The sequence below is a fragment of the Taeniopygia guttata genome, chromosome 7 (assembly GCF_048771995.1).
Source record: "Taeniopygia guttata chromosome 7, bTaeGut7.mat, whole genome shotgun sequence".
Classification (NCBI taxonomy): domain Eukaryota; kingdom Metazoa; phylum Chordata; class Aves; order Passeriformes; family Estrildidae; genus Taeniopygia; species Taeniopygia guttata.
In genome coordinates this window covers 27,313,234-27,330,748 of record NC_133032.1, presented here as the reverse complement: position 1 = coordinate 27,330,748, position 17,515 = coordinate 27,313,234, and the positions used below count along the sequence as shown (strand labels likewise).

General features: G+C 39.7%; 1 protein-coding gene across 4 annotated transcripts in view; it reads right to left on the bottom strand.

Annotated features, from left to right (window-relative positions):
- Nucleotides 1-17,515, bottom strand: part of CALCRL (calcitonin receptor like receptor) — a 63,429-nt gene that overhangs the window by 28,108 nt on the left and 17,806 nt on the right. For 2 of the 4 annotated variants that reach the window (XM_002192301.7, XM_030277887.4), the window contains exons 2-3: nucleotides 2,430-2,529; nucleotides 1,247-1,391 (exon numbers count right to left, since the gene is read on the bottom strand). In XM_002192301.7, coding sequence (XP_002192337.6) covers nucleotides 1,247-1,391; nucleotides 2,430-2,486 — 202 coding nt within the window. In that variant the 5' untranslated portion in view covers nucleotides 2,487-2,529. Of the gene's footprint in view, nucleotides 1-1,246; nucleotides 1,392-2,429; nucleotides 2,530-17,255; nucleotides 17,352-17,515 lie in introns of those variants that run through there. The other 2 variants (XM_072931605.1, XM_072931604.1) reach the window with 2 other exon arrangements.

The window sequence follows — 17,515 nt, the reverse complement described above, 5'->3', positions numbered from 1 at the left end:
TCTATAATTGGCAAACCTCAGGTCTAGAACATGGTGGGCAAAATCCCCTAAATCAATTTATACTCAATAATGTACCTTAAGCGAAGACCCTAACTCTTTCTAAGACTGCTTTACTGAATTTATTTATATTCTGGATGTACACCAAGCCTGTACACGTTTGCTCATTCACAGAAAACACGGTGGTATCCCAGAAGCCATGGGAAAGCCTGGCTGGGAGGCAGCCACAGCTGCTCTGCTCAGGTTGGGCTGAGCCTGCAGCAGCCACTGTGGACAAACAGTGCCCTGACTGCCCCAGGAACAGGGAATCCAGTGTCCCTCAAGAGCCTGTTCCAATGCCTCATTGCTCACACACACTCCAATATCTAAATAAACCTCCCCTGAGAATGAGCTGGCATTTTACAAACAGCTTCTTTCCCAAAAGACACACAGAATGACTCTGCGCCTCCCTACAGATTTCAAGATGTTTTTATTATTTCACTTCGGTTTTCTTTTAAAGGCAGATTAATGTCCCCATCGCAAAGGCTGCAGCTCTCAAATGCCATGTAATTCCTCCTCATCTGAAGATTTTCCAATCTGTGCAGATCCTTCTGAAGCTGTGAGGCCCCCTTATGCTGAGGGCATGAGCTTACACTGCCATACTTGTATCTATTTCTGACATCCAGACACTCCAAAGCATCATTTCAGAAGAGAAAAATCTCTTTTTAGAAGAACACAATCACCTTTCCTTGCCTCAAAAGCCACTCAGCATTTTCAGAAGCTCCAAGTGAATACAGCAACAGGTGGAGTGGCTGAGGCCAGCTCTGAGTGACTTACCAGGAAAAGCAGTAATGACACCAGCACAACCCTCAGAGAAGGCAAACTGTGTGGATTGAGATGCTTTAAAATTTTAAAGGCAGATGTGACCAGGCAGACAGAGGTATAAAAAGAGCATGAAATGACATAAGGTGGTAAGATTAATTAGTTGTGATTTTTTAATATAGATATCTACTTCAATTGATATTTTCTTAGTTCACCAGAAAGAAAAGCTTTGTGTTATATCTGAAGTAGTGCTATGGGCAGATAGTATAACATGTTACTTCATGCATCCCAAAGTGATGGTTATAAAAAATTGGGAAAATATTGTTACAACCTGAGAAATAATTGCTAGCAAGATAAAAATTTAATATAACTATAGGACCCTGAATTACTGTAGTAATATCTGTTGACCACTTGCATTAGTAAAACCTCATGAGAAAGCAATCTCTACCTTCTTTCTTGTGAATAGGGTCTTGCATAATCTTCTGGTAGCATTCATACTGTGCTGTCATTATTTTATTCCGTGTAACACTCAGCTGGGCTAAGTCCATTGTGGAGTTCTGGTGTCCCTCAGCTGGAGAAGCAGTGGCAAAAAACTGAGACGAAAAACACTTATTTTAGCAAACCACAAGTACAAGCTCCAACATAAACTTTTTCAACATCAATCTTTTCAAATATTGCACTTTACATATAATTTTACTGAAAGAGCATGATCTTCCAATCTTATTACTGGCAATATGATTTTATGTTTTTCTGGCAATTCTTACTACTGAAGATAAGATGTTGACAAACATCTTCAGTAAAGAAGATTTAAACATCTCCTGAATGAGCATAGGGTAGGAACAATTGGCAAGATTTGTAAATAAGAATGGCAACATGCATAGAAAGCACTGAGACAGTCAGAACCATATGAACAGCTTTTATAAAACCCAGTGAAATATATCAAAGTTTAGTCTAAAAGACATTTCAGTCAGGCCTAAAATGATCCTTTACAAAAAAAGACCTTCCATATATTTTTTGCACTGAAGCATTTAGCTTGTCTAGAGTTACTTGGTTTCTCTGCAATCTGGTGAACCATAAAGTCAACCCTCAGAATAGAGAATGTTATTCAAAAGACAAGACAACCACTTTGATCATAATTAAAATTGAAAATTAAAACATCTTAGGAAAGTTGATCTTGACCAAAACCTGAACCTTTTAAGTGCATTTTTAATAGTAATTAAATATTCTGTGGGAAGCTACTAAGCTTCACAGAACAGCAAAGCTGCAGATTGAAATACTGTACCACTGTTGTTTAAGGGATAAAATGAAAATTTCTGAGGATGCCTCTGGATCTCAGTTAGTTGTCTCCTCCTCCTCTTCCTGGGGTCTGCAGAGTACTGCCCCTGTGTCACTTGTCCACCACTACTATTCTGAGCCAGCAGAGAATGTGCTGGATTCAGCAGAGGTAAAAACTATTTCTGCTCCTTTGCCAAAAGAATTTAACAGATAACAGAAGATAGATAAAGATCCTCTTGTGCAGAAGCTACATTTGAACACAAGATTAGCTCCTTCTGTGCTTCCATATTAATAATTTCTATGGCACTCTGCACAGGGTTGTACTGGAAGTGATTTTAAAAATTCATAAGACTCACCATAGTAACCAATAAGAAGAGCAGCAAAAATGTGATCCAGATTTTTGTCATTTTCATATCTAGTGCAGTCAAGCTTATGTTGTAGCTGAATGAACTCAAACTGCAATAGAAAAAAAAAAGGAAATAAATTTAGGAATTAATGAAAACCAACACTGATAAAAGACCTTCATATTTTACTTCTGAACTAAAATAAATAGATGGAGGTGGTCTCCATTTCTATTCACACAGTGATGCCATGTGACATACACAGGGATGCACCAAAACAAGGCATTGGGTTCCTCAGCACTGAGTTCCAGCAGCAGGATTTTCCTGCTCTGCTGCCTCCCCTGCCTCAACCAACACTTCAGAGGGTTTGTACCCTGGCACCAAGCCCCCAGCAAACAGCCCCAGACACAAACTCCACTCTGGCATCTCTGCCCTTGGGAGCCCACAGCAAACTGCAGGTCGGTTCCCTCAAATACACTCAGACTTTCAAACACACACACTTATTTCCCATTTTCTTCAGACCTCCTGATATTTAATTTTGCCACTTCTGGAATAACTGATCTAGTGAGAAGCCACTTCATCCTGAACTTCCTGCTTTGCAAGGATGACAGTAGCAATGCAAGAATTCATTGTGAGCTGTAAAGTAGTTTCTGTGTAGAATCTGTAGTTTCTTTATCTATCTGTCATTGGAAGAAAACACAAATACACAAGCCAGCTATGACCACCTTACACTGCAGACTCTTCTTGGAATTGATTCTTGAATTGAAAAATTCACCCAAATCATAAAATATACACAATTATTTATGAAGCACGTAGACCCATCTAGCTAGTGTAACCCTGCTGTGACAGCTGCCTCTAAAGGAAGGGAAATGTCAAAGAGTTTTGTCTTTTAATATTTCAGTGTCCTGAGGTATCCTGAGAAGATCACAAGGCTGAGCCTGGAACGGAGATAAGGGTTTTTCTTCTGGTTGCATCGTGGCAAATGACCTCTGCATACTCAGTTTAGTTATTACAACTAAACCACACTTCAAAAATCCAAGTATATCTCACCACAGCAGCATTAATGAAGCTATTTCCAGCTAAAATAAAAGCAATAACATGTGCATGAGTTTAGCTCCCTGGTACAGATGAATTCAGTCCAGTTCTCACACTGTGATTTAGGACACAATCTTTGCATACCCAAAATCCTCACCCAGCTCAGAGATCCCACTGGCACAGAATCCAGAGGGCTGTGGGTGCTGTGCCACACACAAACCTGCATCCTGAGCCAGGCCACCTTCCCCCTCACATCACCCCTGCTCTCGTCCCTGGGAGTTTTCTCTTCCAGCAGTGATGTGCTGTGAGAGAATGGGGGATGACAAACAACTGGCTGTACATTGGCAGGCAGAGATTGTGGCACAAAAAGCTCATTTCACCCATGTCCCAGTCACAAAAAGCAAACATTCAACATCAAACTTCTCTGCTTTTACGCTGGGACTGGGTCCTCCTAATACAGCTGTAGTACAATGAACAGCTTCTTGTAGGACATATTAAGTACTAAATATGAAATCACTGCTGCAAAGACAAGAAATATATTGTAAAATCAGCCGTGCCTATTTAACCCAGACTAAAGTTGTGTCCATAACCTTCCTTCTATTTTTACCAGTGGCATGCAATCGTGGAGCACTGCTGCAAATTGCACAGGTGAGGCTCTGAAATTCAAATCTGAAGGATCTTAAAACACTTAAAGAGGAATACCAATTAGCACATATGAAATATATCCTTGGTTTGAGCTACTATTGCCTGGAATATCCACATGATAAGAACTAAAATGAATAGATAAATTTAAAGACCTTGATCTGCTAGCTAAAGAAAAATTTAAATATCTTTGTGCAGTGACTAAGGCTTGACTAAAACCAGATATCTAAAATATATCTAAATTAACAGAAGGGCAATATGAGCTCAATTCTGCATGACAACCGCAGGCAAGTGTGATTAATTCAAACTTATCACAAGTTTAATTCATTTACAGCTGTGTCTGTTTTCCTAGGGGAAAAAACCCTGACCTTCTAAGGAAATTGGAATTAATAACTTACTGTAAAGTTATTCAATAATATTTTCACTCCCAAGTATGACAAAGCACATCTGTGCAGGGTTAAAACCCACAAATGATGCACACAGGACAAGCTAAGAGATGAACCAAGCAGAACATAGCAACCACAATTCAGTGTATGTTTTTCTATACATGTATACAAGAGTTCCAAATAATTTTCTCTACAATAGTTCCAAAAATCCGTATGCTAAAATAAATGTTGCATGAAAAATTTTAAATGCATGTTTGCATATTGCTCTCACTTAGCCTTGCTTATTTTAATTTATCTAGAACATACATCATATAAACAAAGGCAGAAATTATCTGCTTTGATTCAGAGTCCAAGTTTATTTCTGTTTCACAACATCAAAAGTCATCCCTTAACTCAGTTCCTTTAATGGTCCAACTCTTTTCATGCCTAGTAGTTTTGTAGACATTTCCTATCAACTGCTCCAGTATTTGCTGCTAAATTATTAAGTCTTCCCAGGAGATAAAATGTTAAGTCAAGCCTATAATGCACTCTATGCTTTCCACTCCTTTCTCTCAGTTGCTAGAATATAGAGAGAAACAAACCCCAACCACTGCCTTTTTCTCAACATCACTACTTATGGACTTAATTATAAAATGCAGCATGAAGGTCATTCAGATGCCTCTTTGGATTGAAGGAAAGCATTTCTTGCATCACTACATGAATTCATGCACTCAACATTTATTCCAGTTAGTCTGGACAAGACCTTTCCAAAGAAAATTAAGAACTTTCTTAGGGATGGACAGCAATATATTCCACTGACTGAGGCAGCAAGCCAGTACAGCTAAGAAAGTCAGGCTGCTTTTATTAATCATCCGCTCTGATGAGATACAAACCAAAACTAATTCTCTGGAAGTTCTTTCCCTCTCAAAGGTGGGAGGTATTAGGCACACAAGAAATTAATAGTGAAAAGAGACCATTCTTAGGTTTCCTTAAATAATGATGCTTCCCAAGTTGTTCTGCTATTGTAAATCTAATTAAATCCATCACGGGGCAGAGAAAAGAACTGTATTGGATTGAGATTAATCTGAGTGTCTTAAATGAATCCCCTGACTCCACTCTTCCAGTGACAGTGGAAATCTGCACAAATGCCAGTAGGGCTGGGATTGCCATGGCAGGTACTGACTGAAACTGAGGTGGTACAGACAACAGCCTTCTGGCTGAAGCATTTTCCCACTAAAAGGGAACATCAGAGAGAAAGGAATGGGGTGTTGTAAAAGTAGATCAGACCTTCCAGATCTTTGAAATACAATTTTTATTTCTGGTGCATGTTTGTGCATTTAGTGAAGACTGGGATAATTTAAACAAAACAAAACAACAACAACAAAAAAGGAGCTGCCAGTAATGATACTCCCAAGACCTATGTTGTGTTTGTCACTGATAGCAGTGACACCTACTGAACAACAAGGAATTAAAAAGGAACTGCAAACTGGACTTAGCTAAAATAGTCACTGGTATAGCTTTAACAGATGTTCCCACTTCTCTTCCTCCTGCTTTCTCTCAGAGCCATCCTGCCTCATCAGCTGTTTCTACTTTTAACTTTTCCCCATCCTCCCTGGAGTAAGTGGCACCCTTGCTGAGCTCCAGACACCTCCTCTTTAAACCATACAGTAAAAGGGTTAAAAAAAAGCAGTCATTAAAAAGAAAAAAAAAAATCACGTTTTGAACTTGAAAACCACATTCTGTAAAAAACCAAAAAAACACAGGCAGCTTCCACCTCAAGCAGTTCTCAAATCTGACTTCAAGTGAGAATGCAACTCTGTGGGAGTGGGACAGGAGGGAGAGCCTACTTGTGACACTGCAGGCCCATCCATAAATGCCCAAACATTTTTCACTAGTTGGTAATCTTTAATTTGCCCAGAAGCCAACAAAACAGCCATTCCCAATGACAACAAAGAGAAAGCCACAAAACTTGTGCAGTGTAAATTATATACCTGGCAGTGTGCTGTAACCTTGTAACACTGGACTTAAACATGTTTGCATACAGATCTATAACCTGCATCTGAAAATGGGGTCAGAATGGGTATTTTCTTGACACTTTGCTGCTTCTGGTTCTTTTTTGAGGGAGGCATACCACTTGAAGTATTTAAAACCTCAGGTAGTGTTTGGTTGTTTCAGACCAACATAAAGGCAAAACCAACAAGTTGGAAAATGCCCAAACTTTTCAGAGTGTCCCTAATTGGAATTTCTGTTCAAGCTGCACTGTTAATAAAAAACTCCCCCAAGCCAACAAAACTAGTAGCCTCAAATGGAATTACAGATAGAGCCTCCACCTGTATCTTCACTCACATAAACTTTCTGGGAAATACTTCTCTGTCTAAAAGGGCTTCCACACTTACATTAGAGAACAATGCAACGCAGTTTGGAAATCTTCCTATTTGGGTAATCTGCCTTTTTTCTGAGGGAACCATTTCTGCCAGGATTTGAACAAACTGCTCAATGATATCCCATAATTACTCACAGCTGTATGTGTGGGAATTACTCCATTCTCCTGATAATTATGGAGCTTGAAAGTAAAGGTACATAAAATACAACATTCTCTCTCATAAACCACAAACATTCTCTCTCTACCTTTCTTTCCTGCAGTTTCTCCTGGGAAGAAGTTGTGGCACAATGGCATTTTGTGTCTTCTTGAGGATTAAAAGAAATAAAGAGAAACAGCGGAATATCCCAATTTATCCCTGAGTTATTCTACAGCACCTTCCTTGCGCAGGTGGTAGCTCAGCTCAGCAGGAGAAAGTCCTTGCTGTTTAACTCCTGGGCCATGAGCTGTGCTGGTCTCATGGCACAGGTCTGTGCAAGTAGGAAATTTGGAACTGGCTCACTGGGATGTTTCACATCTTGATTTCTCTTTATCAGCACACTTTTTGCTTTTGTTTTTGCATCGCTCTGGCTGCATGTCAGAGGCCCCGCGGAGATTGCAGAACCATCTGCATATGAGATTACACAGATTAAATTACTCCTGGGTGCTTCTTCCCATGAATAGCTTTTGGCAACCATTCAGGTAAGTTTTGTCACCTACACCCAACAGAAATTACTAGCAGTAATTGGCAACAACCATGGCCAGTTCCAATAACACCTAAAGTTGCAAGAACCTATGACAGAGTGATAGTGGTGTTAGTTTTCCTCTATTTTCTAACATTTTTTTGAGCAGTTCACAGGTGTGGATGACATTGCAAGTTATTCTGAGGAGGCCCAGTTAAAATCCAAACTAATAAAAAAAAATTGAGCAAAAAATGGCACCACAACAAAGCTCTCCAAATAAGATTTTGGAGGAAGGAATGTCTACAAGGTTTTTCCCCTGCCATATTCTGCAATTTCTGCTGTCATATTCTGCAATTACTCCTCTCCACACAGCTTGCTGCAGAGCAGATTTTTTGTGGTTTTGTTCATCACAACAATTTTGGCTTTTTAAAACAGGATTTCCACTGATAAAAATGGTAAGAGTATTTTCTCCTTGATTTCACATTGAAAAGTCTTCTCTTGGCCCTTGTGCTTTCCCTTCTATCCCTATAAATTGTGAAGGCTCTGTCCCTCCTCAAAGATGAACTTCCTACTGACTTCAGGACACAGGAAGCCAGGAGTACAGATGGTGCAAAGCCACGTGGAAGCGTGGCAAGGACTCAGTGAGGGTCACAGTTACAACTCAGCAGGGTGTCTAACCCTGCCAAGGAAATGCAGCATAGGAATTTTAAAAATATTGAAGCAAAGTAAAATTATTTGTCTCTCCTGAAGAATTCATTAAAGGAAGGCAAGAGAGATTCTGGCAAAATAAAATCTTTACCAAGAGACTGCTGAGGCTTTACTGTCAAGAGATGCAACTGTGATTTCCAACAGTTTATAGTTCTTAATGCCTCCAGAGTTCCCAGTGAGTGCTATTTGACTACTATTGTGTAAGCACACTGTCATGCTTATTTTATAAGCTTAACCCTTTTCACCCCATAGCCCAAACCCAGCTGTATCGTGATGCCTAAAATTCATCAGCATAGATGCATATGCTGCCAGGGATAACTCACCATGTTCACTTCAGAGTTCTGTGAGCCACAGCACTGAAATTCCACAGAAATCACTCAAGCACAAAGCAACTTTAAAGAGGCTGCTCTGCTGAACGAAGTCATCTGTAAAAACCCACTATTAAACATCCCAGAAACAATTATTAACAGAAAGGAACATGGTGGCAGACTAGTGGATATTAAATTAATGGATCAACAGTATTTTAGTTTTGGTACTTCCCTTTAAGTTTTTTTTAACTGCATTATATTACTGTTATTATATAATAATTTAAAAATGGGTTGAAGTATATCCAAGTAAACTTCCCTGAAATACTTCCAAAACAACTGCTGTGAAGTGCCATGGGTGTTCCAATGAACATGCTGTTCTAAATAAAAGGGAATAGCTCATTAGTTCTTTTCCATAAATTTCAAGCTTTTAACAAGTTGGAGAGCTCCCACTTTGTCAATAGGTATATAAGTGTTGTTACCTATATGCATTTATATATGGATGATACTCTTAGCCATAGGATTTAATTTTAGGCAGTCCTGGCAGGAGCAGAGAGATGCACTCAGTGAGCCTCATGGTCCCGTTCAACTTCAGAAATCCTACAACATATGTAAAAAATACAGTATAGTTCTCCAAAGAAAATTTCTCCACCTTCCTGCAAAATTACTTCTGTTTTGAATTAAAGCAAAGAGAGTATGAATTTATGAATTCATCAAATGGACCTTAGGACTTGTGTAACACCCCTTGTTGGGATGCTGAAGTGGGTTTTTTTTCCCACCCACTGCTGTTTAAAAGCTGCAGAGTGTACTGCTGCTCTGTGTGCTCATTTCAGCATTTCAGACTGTGCTTTTTTTAATTTGAATTACTCCATTTGATGCTGTTTACCAAGTAATGATCCAAAAGACATCCAAAGGTTTCCTTGCGAAAATGTTTACGACATGAAGTAATTTTCTCAACTGGCTGAGTTTTAAAAGTTTTTTTTGTTATTTCTTCATTGACAGATGCTAATTTTACAAGAACAGCATTTCCACAGTTCAAAGACTTTTCTCAAGGTCAGAACAAGGCAATAAGAAAATGGGTTAAGCAAAATGTACCAGGACTTTTTTTTTTTTTTCAGTGTACCACTCAGGCTTTTTCTCACTGGCCCCAGCCCAGTTTGGCAGCTGATCATATCCTATGAAACTTACAGGTTTTACACCAGTTTCCTTTGGATTCGTTTAGAATCTAAATTTAGATTTTTAGAATTGGGAGGAGGGAATTTAGAATTTAGAAGTGTGACTATTTATGCAAAAATATATTAAGTTCCAAATAAAGTGATGAAGTTTCAAAATCTGATTTTTTAATGCAATTGTTAATTTTCAGGTGGACAGTGGCACAGCACAGCTCAAAGCAGGATGGGGAGGGAGCAGGTGGCCAGGAAAGGGAACTGCTTTTGCCAGGATAAACAAAGAGCTGGTGCAGCCACTGCATCAGAACCGGTGTCCCAACTTTGGGTTCACCTTTGGTCAATGACTTGACCAGAACTGATGAACAAAGTGTAGCAATAAACTCTTCATGGAAATGTCAGAAGCACTATAGTCTTCTGATTTTGTGTTGCATTTCTTTCTTTTACTTAAAAAGCACCCCAAACAACAGCAACCAAACAAAATCCCAACAGCAGGACAGAGAACTAAAATATCCTCAAGGCAGCTTTTACTGGCAATCATTTTAGTCTGGCTAAGGATGAAATTTCAGATGGAAAGTTCATGCCAAATATTTGCATTTTCTCTCATTAGCTATTTCTGCTGCATTTACAACTCAAAAAAAACTTCAGGTAAATTTAAGGCAGCTTTAGAAAAATTCAGTTTGGTGTACTTATTTAAAACAAAATAAACTACCAGCTACTTCAAAGCCTCTACCAGGTCAAGCTAAGTCACCACAGTTCAGAACATTTCCTCTTAAATTTAAAATGTCACATGCCAGAAGTCAAAAGTGCAAGCTCTGGAATATTTTACCCTTTGAATATTAGATAATACATGTTATACTGTGCTAAATTATCAAAACTACTAATCCATCCTGTAGAAAAGCCAAGAACAAGCAGCAGCCAAAACCAACCTTTTGCATTCTAGTGGTCTGCAGCTTGCCTCTTTTGTTTTAATTAGCTACAGATATTCCTCATCTTTCCTATGTTTTTGCATCTGCTGCATTACTAAAATTGCATTTTAACAACAAATGGTTTAAGCTGGCCTCACACAGGGCTGTAAAGGAGTCTCTGAGACTCAAGAAAGGTAAACCAGAGGTAGTTATCTCAACAGTATGGAAGGAAATTACCTTCTGTATTTTTTATATACCTGCATATTGGTATATGAACCTGTTGAGGTCCCTACAGACAGAGAGCCTGTGCTCAGAACAGGGGAGGAGGGCAAAGGCTTGGGAATGACCTCCAGTGGAAGAAAATCATGGATGCACATACTCAAAGGGCAGACTAAGAACACAACAACATCAAAGCTTTTCTCTTTATGTTCATAACCAGAGCCTTCCTTTTAATCATATATACAGAGAGCTGTCTCTCCCTTTCTCTTCACAGAGTAGCTGCAGAAATCATCTTAAGGCAGCTATAAAGTAGGCAGTGATACAAGGTTTTCCCATCCTCTGCCCACATTTCCTTCTGAGATATTGCTAAAGCAAATAGTATTTTGCATTATTATTTTCTGTCAATCTGAGTTAATATTAGCTTTGCCAACCTGAGAGGAGTCTTACCCATGGCTCTTTCTAAATCTTCTAAATGGGAATTACCTTCAACTCCATCCACACCCTGCCACACCCACAGGAATATCGACATAAGCAAAACTCTGACACCAGAGGAAACCTCCAGGAGAAAGAAACACTTTGCTAGAGATGTTGTCAGTTTAACAGTCAATCACAGGACCAGGGCAATTAACTAACCAGCTTCACATAAAGATCCTTGGAACAGATGCAAACTTCTACCCAGTGGCTGCAGTAACCCCTCTCAATATTCCTCATTCTGATGGACACAGAGGCCAAACAGTAACTGGCACCAGTATAAATAAACTTGAAAGCCTCAGCTTGTTTTGTTACATACAATCCCCCTAAGAGCACTTATGACTGTTTGGGCAGGCAATGCCATTTTCAACCACCTAGAACATACTTGAGTGTTGATTTTTATGAACTATAATTGTCAATGTGCACTTCACTTTTAAAAGAGTAATTTCTTTTTTACCTGAGCGCAGTCTTTTAGTCTAAGTTGAAATCTCTAGCACTAACTGAAATAAAAAACTTTTACATATTTTACGAAATACCACTTAGGCAAAATTTCTTTCACCTGGAATTGTATATAATCCTTACCTGAAAGTAAGAAGCTAAGCCTTTTCTAATTTTCAAATTTGTCCAGCAATTGCATCTTGAAGCCTTAATAACTTACGTTTTGAAATATTAGAGAGTAACAATGCTGAAAACCGGACAGGCACAAGTCCATATACTGCAGCTGACACCCTGTTCCATTTTCACACTGTTAACAGAGAAGGGATCCTGTGCCACTGAAAAAATCCAGCTTGCAGCGCTTCTGCTGCTGTGAAAGGTTTGAACTAGCACTAGGAGCAGTGGCAGGGGGAGATGCCAATTTGGCTGGCACACAGTCTGAATGCCACACAACACCTGAGGGGCAGCACAGCCCACCCTGCCGTGCCCAGTGCCACATCCCTCACCTGAGCACGCTGCTCTGTGTGCCCCAGGCACATCTCTGCCCCACAGAGCTGCAGGCAGGGCAGAGCCAGCATCCCACAGCAGCCCCAGGCACATCTCAGCCCCACAGAGCTGCAGGCAGGGCAGAGCCAGCATCCCACAGCAGCCCCAGGCACATCTCTGCCCCACAGAGCCGCAGGCAGGGCAGAGCCAGCATCCCACAGCAGCACACAAACCCTCTGCTCCTGCGAAGCAGAGCTGTCACAGACGGTGCCAGCTGCAATCTGTAGGAAGCAGTGTGAATGTTTCCATGAATTCAGCTGAAGATCATATGCTCAGGGTGTGGCCGTGGGAAAGACCAGTGTATCTTACACACCGTCCCTAAAGTCCAATTAGTGCTCCTTTAATTGCAAACAGACTTTTCCATATCCTTTTGCAGTATCCCGCCCTCTATTACCTGAATGAAAACTAAAATAAAATGCTATGGACGTTAAAAATGTTACACAAATCAGACACAAAAATCTCTGCCTTGATAAACTAGAGTCTCACTTGGTCAAGAAGATGAAATACTACATATCACATGCAATAAAACATTACAAGCACTCTAGCTACAGCAGAGGAATGTGCATCAAGCACAGCTATTCTGGTCATGAATTGCATACAAATTTTATTTGCACATAAATTTATAGATTTAAGCACATTTTCTGCCCTCCAGATATAATATTAACAATAATATAAAAGGCAGGAAATGTGATGGAAAATCTCAGTTTTAAGCTTGTCTAAATTGCAAGCAAGTGAAAATTTTCCCTGCAAGCATGGAAAATATTATATGGCTTTAAATAGGTGCCCATATTTTCTGCATACTCACATCCTGCATTTATTTTCCTTGAGAAAAATAAACCTCACAGAAGCCTCAGACTGATTTCACACTCCAGAAAAAAAAAATCCTTGGCAGAAACAAAATGCTTGGAATTTGATGGGAAGCTTTTTATAAGGATGTCCACCCAAATTAAGTTAAAAAAGAATCATTTGAGTTTGCATTTGTACAGAGCAGATCCTGCCATTCTTAAGTCAGTGTTTCAGATACCAGTGCAGAACTCACAGGCATTAGTTTGGCTTTGATACACAGCTTGGACATCAAACTTACAGGCACGTCTTCCCTCAGACTGAGGTATCAAAACTCACTAAGAAATACACTTGGCATGTGTTTTTAATTTTTTTTCCCCATACTCTTTAACTTACTACGACACCTCAAAGGATCATCCAGTTCATGCACCTGCAGAAACTCTGGGCTGGCACCCATCAGCTGCGACCCTCTCAAAGCTGTATTTGTGTGTCCTGTTCCACAGAGCATGTGAAAATTCAAATTCATCTCGCTGAGAAATTCTGTTCACAGCTGCTTGCTTGGCAGAGATTTGGTTGGGGAGGGAAGGGAGGGAGGGAGGAGGGAAAGACAATTTTCCAAGCAATGGGGAAAAACAGTACAGAACTTTCATCATCAATGGCCTTGACATTGCTGGAGCCAACGGAAAGAACATCGCCCAAGTGACTCCATGCAAGGGAACCATTCACAAATAAAAAATCTCCTGCATTTATTTCTATCATGCTAACTTATGCCAAGCTTCCTTTGGTAAAATCCAGATTTCTCCTGCATTGGCTTCCTCCTGCTGTTGATAGAGCAGGATATTTGCTGAAACAAGCAGGTGATGAATGAGATTTCTGAATTAATCAGCGTATTTGCTGGAGAGAGAATTGTGCTCTCTTATGAAGCTCTAAGAACTGGCTGTGTTTTTCCAAAGGAGCTAACAGATATAGGATTTCTGTACTAAATTCTAACTGGATTCAAGTCTTGCTGGCAGGTGAATTTCATAACACGTACATCTCTTACTGACCCTGCCAGTGGTTTTATGGAAGCGAAAATGTTTGGCAATTGATACAGGCCTACACCACACCAAGAATGGGTAACATTTCATGAGGAAACTTCTCATTGCCATAAATCCTCCAGGATTCCAAAAGAAATGCAAATTTGCAGGAATAAAGCCTGGTTGGTTTCCTCCACAACCTGTAAATATGTTTCCCTTTCCCTTTCTCAAAAGAGCATTAGAAAACAAGTACTGCACAAGTCTGTTTTATAACCGCTCAATGAGGAGCATAGTATACAGAAATTACAAAATAATTTTTATTCTTGGTGTTCTCTTGTGATATCCCAAGTCTTTACTGACTGTGCAGTGCCAAACACTTCCTGCACATCATTCTAAAACTTGTGGCTTTAGTCACAGCATTAGTTATTCTATATATCATATAAATGTTTTACAGACCAGGAAGAAAAGTACTTTTAGCTTTGTCTAAGCCAAGAATGGATTAGATAAAAACCCTGATCAAGAAGGACAGAAAACTTTATGTGTATTTGGGTTTTATATTCTGAAAGACATAATTTCCCTAATATTAATTCAGTAAGATGTTGAGATTTCAAAAAGCACCATTTGCAACCACCAGAATAAGTAAATCCCCTCTCATGTCATTGCCACCAGACAACTTCTATCTTGTAATCATTGTTGATCCTCAGGCTGCTCCATTACACCACTTTACAAAGCTTTGGAGAAAAGAGATTTTTGATGAGTGTTTTTATGGAACAGAACTTTAAATCCAGAGTGGCCACCACCCAGAGAGATCTGAACTCTGAACCCCACTTGGCTGGTGATCTCTGAGGGTCAGACATTACATGAAATATGACATCTGTTGGAAATCAGACTACCAAACTGATGGGAAGTTCAGTCTTAAGTGTGGGAGCCAAGTCAGCTACTGAAAATACATAATGCTATAAAATGCAGAATCATTACCCTGTGAAGAAAATGGTTTCAGTTCTAGCAAGAAAGTCATAAAAACAGCCCTTTGATGCAGTTTTTCCTGTAAGGTCATGGAGAAGCACCAAAAAAAGAATATAAAGGAAAGACAAGAGCAAGAGAATTAAAAAAAACTGATCTAAATCAAAGCGTTGGCAGTCAGTTGATATATTCAGTAAGGGCTTTGTGAAAGAAGTTTTAAGGCATGTGTGGCTCTTACAGACATATCTATTGTGGGTGGTATTTTAACCAGCTTCATGTCTGACAGACAGTCTGTGGAATATAAATAAATTTCAGCTTCTAATACAGATATAATTCTCCTGCTCTGTAGGAGTGAATACCAGTGAGAAAGTGCAGTGTGTTTAGGATCAACTACTTGGATTTACAGTTTTTGAGAAGACTACAAAAACTGACAGTTTTGAAGGCCATAAGTAATAAAACCTTTAATGTGCCAGAGGAAAAAAAAAAAGGAAGGAATTTAAGTGATTTCCCACCAGCACTTTGCATTGTGTCACAACTGAGATTTAAATATCCATTCAGCAATTAGCAATGGATTTATCATTCATTTCTGTTGGGATTTTCATTAGAATGACTGCAAACAGAGAGTAAAATTCCTTGGCTTAAGAGAAAACCCAAAGAAATGAAAATTCAGGAAAATATAAACCAATATTTCTGCTAGTAAATTACCAGTCATTTATCATCTGCAGCAATATTGCACCTGGAGCTGGATTTCCCAGCCTGTGAGATGGTCTCAGGACAAAAACTTAAGGCTGTGGTTTGGATATTAATGCCTCTCACTAGGGACACCTGAGTTTAAAGGAAAATCTCCCACAAGGAATTCCCAGTGTTAAATGCTACTCAAGTGAGACAAGCTACCTGAACATTCTCTTGGCTCCTAAGAAACATGAAGGAAGACTCTTCCCATGCTGAGAAGGAAGCATGAGCTAAGGTGAACTCCAGCTCTATTCCCTTCTAATCTCTTGCTACCCATTCCAAGCACTCGCCCCACAGACTGAATTGCATTTAGCAGCACTGTGGATGTTTTTTCAGCCACTTCAATAAATGACTTACAGGCTCTGTCCCAATAACCAAACTGATACAGCTTCCCATCACGTTCCACCTGCAATTCCCAGCTGGAAGCTGGAGATTACCTACTTGGTGTAATGAAACCTGAGCACCACATCCCACTATGCAACAATCCCCTGCAATAGACAGGCTTTGACAAAGGTGATGTCTGATTCTGGTACTCTGTTAATCAGTCACATTTGATTTTCCTGATTCCTTCTTTACTCCCATAAAGACCTAAGAGGAGTTGGAAATCTCTTTTACACATAATCAAAGGCAATCACAGCTCTTAAGCAGGCCATCCTGACAGAAGACAAGAATGTTAAGGAAGGACAGGAACGATGAGAAAATTACTTGTCAGAGAATGCATTCCTACACAAAAATGTGAAAAACACTACAACGTAAAATAGAATACAACTTGCCTTAAAATAGCATGCATAATATGTTAGTGCTAGGTATCCATTTTACACCACAGCACATTCACAATGATGATAATTACCATTAGTGAGGATAAATTTAAACATCTGCAGACGTAAGAGTCAAGCCTTCACTTAGATTTTGAAACATTCAAACTAAAAGGGATTTTGAACAACTCTATGGTCCTTTTAGTTGGGGAAATGTATTCAAAGTGGTCAAAGTACACCAAGAATTCTCAAATCTCTGCACTCCAAACAAAACAAAGGAACTGAATGGGTGTTAGCTTCAGAAGCTAACTTGAGCTTTTTAAGTACCAGCACCATCAACTATTTTGCTTTCCAAAAAATACCCCAGAGACATCCACAACACATGCTGGTGCACTGGAAATGGACCTGCCCAGCTAATCAGGACCATCCTTTTTATTTTTAATTGACCTTTTACAATAGTAAAAGGTGAACAATACATGCAAATGTTGCAGAAAGCACAAACCCATTAGAAATAAACCTTTGGAAAATGCAAAATGGGAGACAATCTGCTAGTGGGGCAGTCAGTCTCTAGTAGAGGCTCCATTTACACCACGGCTGCACTCAGCTGTAGCTGCACACACATTGCCAGTGCTGCCCCTCACCTGTGTGGGTCAGGAGATAGATCAAGACCAAAGTCTAAATTCCCTGCCTGTCACAGAGCTCCCCGTGCCCTCTGAGATGCCCTGAAGGTGTAAGAGACACTTGCCAAACCTGGCCATGATGGATCTGCTGCATCCTGATGGACTGAGCCAGGACTAATGGGCTTCCCAGGAAGCACCAGGTGCCTGAGCGCTGGGTCATCCCATCCCACCCCAAACGTGGAACACTACAAACACTACCAAAAAAAAAAAAGGAAAATAATCAAAATTAAAATTTGATGAAGAATTAAAAAACACACAGCATGCTTCACTGAAGTCACTGAGTCATTACATGCCCACAGCAGAATCAACTCAGAAACAAAGGTCCTGAGA